The 9,682-nt window shown below is 55.2% G+C and overlaps 1 protein-coding gene across 1 annotated transcript in view; it reads right to left on the bottom strand.

Annotated features, from left to right (window-relative positions):
* Positions 1-3,350: 3,350 nt before the first annotated feature.
* FGF18 (fibroblast growth factor 18) overlaps positions 3,351-9,682 on the bottom strand; it is a 30,953-nt gene continuing 24,621 nt past the window's right edge. Inside the window, exon 5 of the mRNA XM_090289798.1 lies at positions 3,351-3,989. Within this exon, the coding sequence (XP_090145924.1) occupies positions 3,723-3,989 (267 nt within the window). The 3' untranslated portion in view covers positions 3,351-3,722. The remainder of the gene's footprint in view (positions 3,990-9,682) is intronic.

The following is a 9,682-nucleotide window of genomic DNA, read 5'->3' as shown; positions in this document are numbered from 1 at the left end:
TGGCTCTGAGCCTGCTCTCTAAGGTGCAGCTAAAAATGCCCACCCCAAAGGCTGGTTGGGAAGATTTGATAAGACGGTGCTTGGTGCATAGCAGGTGCTGCAGAAGCGGTGGCTGTTGGTACTGAGGTCCCCGCCTCAGCTGGACCATGGAAACTCTCCCTTGGCAACTCCCTCAAGCAGGTGTCCTCAGAAGACATCACCTGTGGCTGCCAGTCCACTGTGCTTACCACTGACATGTTCTTCATAGCTCAGGAAATGTCCAGAAAGCTCGGTCTAAAATGAAAAGCTCCCAGAGTCAGAGAGTCTCTAGAGGGGCAGGAATGGGACATCATCACTGGCCCCTGGACCCTGGGTGCAGCCAAAGCAAGGTGCTGGGGATAGGAGGTGCCAGCAGCCTGTGGGTAGAGAATGGAGGCCCAAGGATGTGCAGGGGGAGGGGCAGGCAACAGGGTTGTGGTGGGAGCCCAGGTAGGGCCTCGCATCAGGCAGCACCAGGCTGGAATCTGCCTGCCCTTCTCCACACAGCAGCCAGAGCCATCCCTTTAAGGCGTCAGGTGCATCACATGTGGCACTTGAATGAAAGCTCCACCTAACTGACATGGCTCAGTGGACGGAGCACCAGCCTGCGAACCAAAGGGTCGCCGGTTCGATTCCCAGTCAGGGCACACTCCTGGGTTGCGGGCCAGGTCCCCAGTTGGGGGCTCACAGAGGCAACCACACACTGATGTTTCTCTTCCTCTCTTTGTCCCTTCCTGCCCCTCTCTCTAAAAATAAATAAATAAAATCTTTAAAAGAAAGCAAGCAAGCTCCAGTCATTCTCTGGCCTCCTGCAAAACTCTGCCCCTCACCCCATTCAGTGGTCCCCCCTCCTCATTCCATGACAGGCCACCAGGCCTTAGCACTCCCGAGTCCTTCTGCCTAGAATGCTCTTCCCCCAGTGACTGCACAGATCCCCCCTGTGGATGCCTTGCCTGACCACCCTCTCTAAAACAAAAGCCCCATTACCCTCTGGTCCTTCAGCCTATTTTATTTTTCCTTATAAGTGACCACTATTTGACATCATATCTTATAACTATTTGGTTTATTATCACTCTCCCCCAAGGGAATGTACGTCCATGAGGGCGGGGCCTCTGCTCAGGTCACTGCTGTGGCTTCAGCCCCTGGAACGGGATCTGGCACAGAGTGAACTCAGCACGTGTCTATTGGATGAGTGGATGAACAATGGCTGGGATTCTGGATCCACAGTTTCCTCACTTGAATTGTTTGGGGCAGGTCATTTCACTTCTCTGAAACTTTCAGTGCCAAATGGAGCACCCACCCATCTCATAGAGCTATTGTTTAAATTAAATAAAATAAAGAATGTGAACGGAACTAATGCATAAGAAGCAACCACCACCATCATTATTAGTATCACCAATGGTCTCAGGCTCAGTCACCTGCTCACTGAGGCCTCAGGCACTTCAAAGATCTCTCTGCGCCTGACTTTCACGATGTGGAAGTTAGGAGTCCGTGTCCCACATAGGGATGTTTGGTCGATGCCCAGGTCATGTGTACAAAGCACCTAGCAGGTAGCTGACAAACAGTAGGTACTGACCGAGCGGCAGCTGCTAGAATCCTGGAGAGTCTAGCATCCGAATACCGGGCCCATCACCAGCTTATTCTGTGATCTTGCGAAAGCAACTTCACATTTCTGAGTTTCAGTCCCATCTATGCAGTCAGGATAATGATAATACCTTCCTCACAGATTGCCCTGTGGTCACATGAGAGTGTGCACCTGAAGCCGTGAGGTGCTGTGCTGTGACAGGCAGGAGAGGGAGCCTCAGACGCCTGGCACGGGGCCCGAGGACGAAGAGAGAAACTCTCAGCGCAGAGTCAGGATGGAACCAACAGCCGGGCTTGGCCTGTACTTGGAGGTGGGCTGCAGAGGGGGCACACACTCAATCCCTCTCCTTAGCCAGGAACCCTCTCCAGAGAAGGCAGTCCTGCCCCCTGCCCTGTCCCCTCCTCTCTCCATAGGACCTCATGGGACCTCTCCTGGCCAGTCTTGGCAGGGGAAGTTTTCAAGGGAGGCAGGTAACAACAGTAGGACCCCAGAGGGGGCTTCTTCCACCCCAGTCAGCCTCCTGCCCAACCTGCTCCCCTGCCTCTGGCCTCTCCCTGACACCCCGGAGCAGCCCTTGGAAAGAAGACCTAGAAGAAAAAGCTCTGGGACTCAGCGAGGCCAGATAGACACCTCATACTCCAGCCTGTGAGAGTCTGAGCAGAGCAATGCCAGGTCCCCACCTGATCAGGTTTCTATCACCAGACGGACAAGAGCGGTGACCATCAGCCTGCGCCTGGCAAAAGCCAGCGGGGATGCGACCCAGGACACAATCAGTGACCTCTAGACTGCAACTCCCATGAAGCAGGATTGCTTTTTTGTCTGTTGGGGTCGGTGATGAATTCCCAGTACCTAAGAGTGCCTGGCACTTAGTAAGGGCTCACTAAATAGATACTGAATAAGTGAATTCATAAATCAACGAATGGAGCAATGAAGCCAGGAACCGGTGTGAGTGAAGTTCCTTGTGGGCTGGGGTGTTTTTTTCTCGTATTGTTTGATAAATCTCCAGTGCCTCAAAGAGAGCCGTGGCACCTAAGAGGTGCCGAGTACACGCGTGTGGGAGGAGTACAGGTATGTGGCCATACAACTGAATCAATTGTCAAATCAACGACTCATTGGAATGGAATCTCTCTGAAGGCCAGCACCGCCATCTGACATGTTTAAAGCTGCATCTGCAGGCTCTGGAGCACAGCAGGTGTTGGAGGAATGAATGAGTGACTGAATGAATGAGCAAGGTCCCAGCTCTCAGCGCAAAGGCCACGAACAACACACACAGAGGCCGCCCTGCCCCCCCTCCGCCACCACTCAATGCCTCGTGGTTTTTTAAATTAATTTGTCGATTGTTTTTAATGGTTGAGGCAGTAATACTTGGTTCATGAAACTGCAATATACAGAGAGGTGAAATAAATAGCTTATATATATAATATATATAATATAGCTGGTTTTAAAATATTCCCTTATCATTGGTGTGCTAGGTCACGTGAGTCACGGAAGGTCGATAGCAGCATCCTGCAGGCTGCGAGCAAGGCAGGGTCACCGTCCTTGGACGAGGCCGTCTGTCGTCGGAGGCCGAGGCGCCGAGAATTCCGAGGGGCACGCCTTCCCTGCCCGGTGTCTCGGGACAGCTTGCAGCGGACAATAAATAAATGACTGCAAACCAGAGAGCGATTTTTGTTGGAGTTTGGGGCAGGGACAGGAGACTGGGAAAGAGGGGGAGTTCCTCGAGGGAGGGGGTACTACTTTTTTCAGCTTTTTTTTTTTTTTTTTTTTTTTACTTTTTTTCTTTTGCTTTCAGAACCTTTGGGAAAAAGGACTTTGGTTTCTCAGAGTGTCGTTTTCCTCATTCAAGTCCTCTGGGGACGAGTTAGAGTTGTCTGTTCTGAGAGAGAGAGAGACAAGCACCTGTGCGTTGACAACAGTCCCTTTCGCGTGAGTCTTTGTCATCGGGGGTTTCAAGTCAACAATAAAATCCTTATCGCTCCCCCTCCCCCAAGAGTTTTGGTTCAGTTTTTGTCTTCTTTGAAACACAATGTACAAAAATAGAGCTTCTTCCTTATTTTTCATGTAAAAATATTCCTCTGATGCAGTTCTCTGTGAGCGCGCGTGTGCGCCGGGCGGCCACCTAGCCGGGGTGCGTGGGGCGGATCCGCCGGGACCGCTTGGTCACCGTGGTGTACTTGAAGGGCTTCTGCAGCTCTGTCTGCCCCTTGGGGTAGCGCTTCATGAAGTGCACGTCCTGCTGGTTCTCCCGGGTCTTGGGGCCCTTCCTCGGCCGTCCCTTCTTGGTGAAGCCCACATACCAGCCGGAGTACTTGGCTGACATCAGAGCTGTGTAGTTGTTCTCCAAGACCTTCTCGATGAACACACACTCCTTACTGGTGCCGTCAGGCTGCAAGAGGAGAGAGGAGAAGGAGGTGAGGCGGGGCAGGGGCTGCGAGGGGCTCGGGGCTGCGGGCGGCCAAGGCTTGGGGCAGCACAGCAGAGGAGGCCTCACCCAAGCTTTGGCCTCAGCGCTGTCGCTCCCTGGATCTGCGCGGGGAGCTTGTATTGGCCCCTGTATCCTTCCCTACCCATCAATCCGGTAACAGACTCCTGTGATCATTCAGGAATCCACGCCTTCCCCACCCTCCAGCCCGCAGCCAGGAGCTCCCACCTCCATCTATTAGAGCAGGAGACCCAGAGGTAGCTCATCAAAACACGGCTTCCTGGGATTGGTGCAGGGCTGGCCATGTGACCTGCGCCATCCAATCAGTGTTCCTGGAGGCCCGTGTCTAAGCAACGCCTAAAAACATAGGGAGACTTGAACTTGGGGACCATGGAAGGCTGAGGCGAAGCCGTTGTACCACCAAGAGGGGAAATCCTGTTTGACAACAAAACCAGCATGGAGGGCGCAAAGCCAAGAGGAAAAGAGTAAGAGCATCCGAGCCCTGGTTGCATCCTTTAGCTTCTGGACCGAGCTGCCTCTGGAGCTCCAGTTACTCCTTTGTCACACGGGCCAATACTCTGTCGTGTCCTTTGAACCTGCGGAGGTTGCGTTCTGCCATTCGCGACAGAAAGGAGTCCCCACAGCTGTGCACAAAACCTGACATGAAGTCCGCTAGCTACTCAACTGCCGCTCCGGCTCCACTGTTACATAGTTCGATATGAACTGCATTTAATGTGGGATGTGGTGCATTTCAGTGTTTGGTGCAAAGAAGGTGGGGAGGGGGAGCCTCTCAAAATAAGAGTTGTAGCATGGCCGAAACCCCGAAGCCCAGGCCCTCGCTTCGGAGACTTCAGGCTCCCAAGCAGACGCATGAACGCCCCAGGAGGCTACGCTGGGCAAGGAGCACTAACTACATTCGAACTCAGGAGCTGAGTCAGTTCTAAGGCTTCCGTGTGTGACCTCAGGTTAGTTCATTCCACTCTCTAAACCGCGGATGCTCTGCCTTACCAAACAGGGACGATGACCCGTGTCATAGAAGGATGCTCAGAAATGAGCCCGGCGCACAGTAGGCACCTGCTGAATTAATGCTGAAGACCAGGTGGTCGGAAGGTCTGGCTCCCCTCCTTGGGCCTGAGCTGGACCAAAGGTGCTGGGCGGCAGGCTTTGAGCCTCCTGCCCGATCCAGCCGAATTGCTCGATGTGGAAGAGAGGGAAACACACAAAGCTGGAAGGCCTGAATTAGCAGCACTGGAGTTTCCAGCTAACATCTCCAAATTTAGGCCGGGCCCACTCCTCGTTACGGACAGATGCCCAGCCAAGTTGGAAGCCCAGCGGTCTGGCTGTGTGTGGAGACTGAGGTGTGAGTTCCAGCCTTTTGTTTGAAGTGGAAAACGGGCTGGAGCTTCCAGGAACGTTCACCTTTGAGCGGAGGGCAAGCTTGGGCTCTGCAAAGTGCTGAACTTTGCAGAAAGGGACAGGCAGGGCAAGAAAACATTGTCTGGAGGACGAGATCTTTCGAGGAGGCGGCAGAGCAGGCAAGGGGCGGGTCTGGGAGACACATGCAGGACCCAGGGGACAGAATGGGCGGGATGAGCAGTGAAAGAAGCCAGAGCATATGTGCAAGGGGGTAGAGGGGAGTGGGCTGTGGGCTCTGGGCACCCCATGGATAATTCTGGAAGCTGCCTATCCAACCTGAGTCCAGGTCCCTTGGCCTGTCTCGATGGAATAGTCAGAGCAAATGGAACAAAGTTCACACCATGATGTTTCCCCACCCTGAAATAACTGCCTGGAAAACTGCTTTCATCCTTAAGGCTCAGTTCAACAACTGCCTCCTCTGGGAAGCCTTCCCTGACTGCTGTCTATCTCCCTGGGTATTTATTCCTCTTCCTTCAATATTCCATTCAAGCATCAAGCTTTACTGGATTCACATACTCAATCTTCTAGACCCCATTGGCACCCATTTATCCTCCCACCCCACCACCAACAGAGCAGTTCCATATCCACCCGCCTCCTCAACAGTCCAGGAGCATCCGGAGGGCAGCACTGCTCAGTTGTTCTCATAGCTCAGCATGTGCCTTAACCCAAGATGGGGGTGCCCAGAGCTTTTGTGATTGAATGGATGTGAGTTCTGATGGGACAGAAATCGTTGGGAGCAACACAGGAAACATAATACTCTGCATCCTCTTGCACCCCTTACTAATGTCCCCCAGACAGTCATGAGCTAGGTAGGACAGGCCCCTCCTGGGGATGTGCTGAGAAGGTGACAGAGCCAGCAGAGGGCTAGCACTCCAGGCGTTGCCCACCTGGTCTCCCTACTCATCCATTCAGCCATTGCCAGCCATAGCTAGCATTTGCACATCTGTTATTTCATTCAATCCTCTTAACTCACCAAGGTAGACCCTACCTGGTAGAAGAAAACAGTTCAAAGAGGCAGCAGGGCTTATCCAAAGTTATGGAACTTATAAAGGCAGAGCCAGGATTTGAACCTGCACCTGCCACTGCAGCTTGTGTCTCCTCTGCCCAGTTCCAGACACATCCATAAGGAGAAAGGGTATGGATGGCAGCTTGGGCACCGCCCACCCAAACACCTCCCCTCCCCAGGCCCACATGCCCACACCGGCATGAAGCAAGCTCTCAAATGTGCAAGGGTGAGCCCCATGCCGGGCACCCGGGTTCACACACGCCTGGGTTTCCTTAGAGGGCTGGGGAGCTGGGCTTCAGGCTGAAATTCTCAACACCCCAGAGTGCAGGAGCCTCTGCGCGGAGCCATGAGGCCTGTCAATGGTGATCACAGATTCCCACCAGGAACTCAGAGGGTAAAACGCCAGCATGGCCTGCACCTGGGCATGACCCTCGCCCCTGCTCCTGATGCCCCCTGTGACCCTGCGGTGGCCTGCTGAGATTTAAAACACCTGTGGCTGGCGCTCGCCCCCAGCAGTGCTGACCCAGTTGGTTCAGACAAGGCAGATGAGCAGAATTAGGGAGTGACTACTTCCTCCCAGAACCTCAGAGGTTTGGAATTTGATCAATCTATCCTATTACCAGCTCCCACCTCCGTCTACCCAAACTGGAGTCCTAGTCCTTCCATGTGACGTGATGACTGAATCCTGATGGCATCCTTTGGGCCCCTAGAGCCGGTCTTACCTGACATTAGAACGACCCTCTGGACATCATTTTTCGTCACATAGGCAAATTTTCCCTTTTTGGCTTAAGGCATTTTGAGTTGGGCTTCAGTCACTTACAACCAAAGTAGTCTTCACAAAGATGTGGTGGGGGGCAGCCCCTCCTCATGCCGCCCCAAAGAGGACCTCACCAGTGATCAGCACAGGAGGAGACAGATGAGAAAAAAACCCATCTGGGCTGCGTCTCCAGAAAAGCGGGGGTGGGGGGTGGGGTAATGTCTAGTACATAGTGCACCACACTCAGCAACTATTCATGGAATGAAAGGAAACAGAACCTCCTGGGCCAGATGGATGTGGGGTCCGGAGAGGAGGAGAGGGGCTCAGGGAGGGGCCTTGGCACTTGGCTGGCACAAGGCAGCAGCGGGGGTAGCTACAGCCAAGGGCCAGGGTACCTGAAAAGGCTCTGTCGGGGGGTCAGTGATATGTCCATCTGTAGCCAGGGTCAAGAGCGCCCAAGAAGGCTGTACCAGTGAGCCATTCCAAAGGCGCCAGAGCCTACGCTGAGGCCAAGGGTGCCCCCAGGTGAAGGAGTGACTCAGGGATCTGCTTTCAAAGGCGAAGGGAACTAACATTTAACAAGTGCGTGCCTCTAAGTGCCAACATTATCGTTCCCATTTTACAGGTGCAGACGCTGAGGCTCAGCGACGTCAGGGCACTTTGACCCCCCCACCCCCTGCCGGATGTGGGTGATTCTGGCTATAGGCTAAGAGCCAATCCTCAGAAAACAATAACCATATTTCCATTTCTTGGTGCCCTTGCAGACTTTGGGGCAGGTAAATGCAACACAGAGAGGAGGATCCAGAGTCAGTCCTTGATGTGCTCTCTGTCTAGTGGGGAACGTAGGTCTAAAAACAGACAGTGAGCAGACCTGGAGCAGTGGGCTAGGTGAGGGGCTGTGGGGTCCCAGGTGGGGGGGGCGGCTGAGGGGACAGAGAAGCAAGAGGGTGCAGAAGGATGAGCCAGGGCACGGCACAGAGGAACGCAGAGGAAGGAGGGAAGGGCAGGCCCCAGCAGAGGGTACAGCCAAGCCTGCAAGGGGGCGGAGGCTGGCCGTGCCATGTGTCTGTAGTGTGTGTCTGAGGCCAGGGAGCCCGTGACAGCAAAGGAGCAAAACAACAGCATCCCGAGGGCCCACGGCTTCGCGCTGGGTTGGGCAGAGGCCAACAGGGGGACCGGCTCCTGGCGCAGTCAGTACAGGTGGGTTGGGGGGGCGCCTTTGGAATCGCCCATGTCTGCCCAGAAGACAGAAGCCTGGAGGGGGGATGCTGGGGGAGCTGCAGCGAGGGGCGGTCCTCCCTGGACTGCGGGGCTGAGCCTCACCTCGCCTCCAGCTGAACCGTCCCCAATATTAATGACGGGAGAGAGGGCGAGGGGGCAGGAAATCGGAGCCGGCTCCTGTGGAAGCGGTGACTCAGCGGCCAGCCGGCGGGCGGGCGGCGGGCGGCGGGGAAGGGCCCGAGGGATCGGGGCTGCTCTTTTGACCCCACGACGGCCCTCCCTGGGGTCAAGATGCCGGGAACCGCGCAGACGGGAGGGAGGGAGGGGTGCGCGGGCACTGGGCACGGCACGCTGCCACGCACCCCTCCTTCCAACAGGGGGAAAAAAAAAGGATCCCGAGCATACAACTGCGAGCAGGTTGGGCCTGGGAGACAGCCCGGGCCGGGCAGGAGAACAAAGCACCCGACGCGGGGCCGCAGGGCGGCTACACGGCACAGGAAACTCCGGGCCAGGCCAGGGGACCCGCGCCCACCCGCCCCGCCCCTGCCCCAGACCCAGACCCCGCGCCGGCCTCCGGCCCCCGAACGCACAGAGTGAATCACTAATTGAAACCACTCGTCATCCCCAAGCCGCGCGACGCGATTACTATTATTTTGTTTGCTCTTTGAGAAGCTGTAGTTGGTGTGGGCAGCGCAGCTGGAATCTTTGCCTTCCAAGCTGGGTTTTGCATCCCGCCCAGCTCTAGTGTGGGACCTGGGACAACTGCCTGGGACCGGCCGCGCCTCAGCTTTCGCATCTGTGAAATGGGGACGGCAGTGGCAACAAGCTCCTGGGATTATTCGGGAGCTTCTGGCAGAAAGGAGGTGCTCAATTAACGGAGCCCGGGGGTCCCATTACTATAAACAATAAGCGGTGATACCCACGCTCGAGTCTCTGGCCTGTTGCACTGTCCCCAGCCACTCGGGTGTGGCAGATCATGGAAAGAGGGATGAGTGGGGAGATGCAGGAAATCAAAAACATGGCTTAAACAAGAGCGGGGTAACCCCCCGCCCCCAGCAACAAGGTGTAATAAATGTAAATAATCAGCCAGGGCCTCGCCCCCAAAGCAGAAGACGCCAGCCTCCTTGGCATCTGGGTCTACTCTCCACCCCACACCCACTCCCCTGTCCAGCAAGCAGAAGCCCCCCCATTATCCAAGTTGGATATGGGGGTGAGGAGGGTCCCCCGAGGAAGAAGGGGACGCAGGCACGATTCAAC

The sequence above is a fragment of the Furipterus horrens genome, unplaced genomic scaffold (genome assembly GCF_987537825.1).
Source record: "Furipterus horrens unplaced genomic scaffold, mFurHor1.1.pri manual_scaffold_10, whole genome shotgun sequence".
NCBI lineage: Eukaryota > Metazoa > Chordata > Mammalia > Chiroptera > Furipteridae > Furipterus > Furipterus horrens.
Note: the sequence above shows the minus strand (reverse complement) of the source record. Positions and strands in the feature narration are given on the sequence as shown.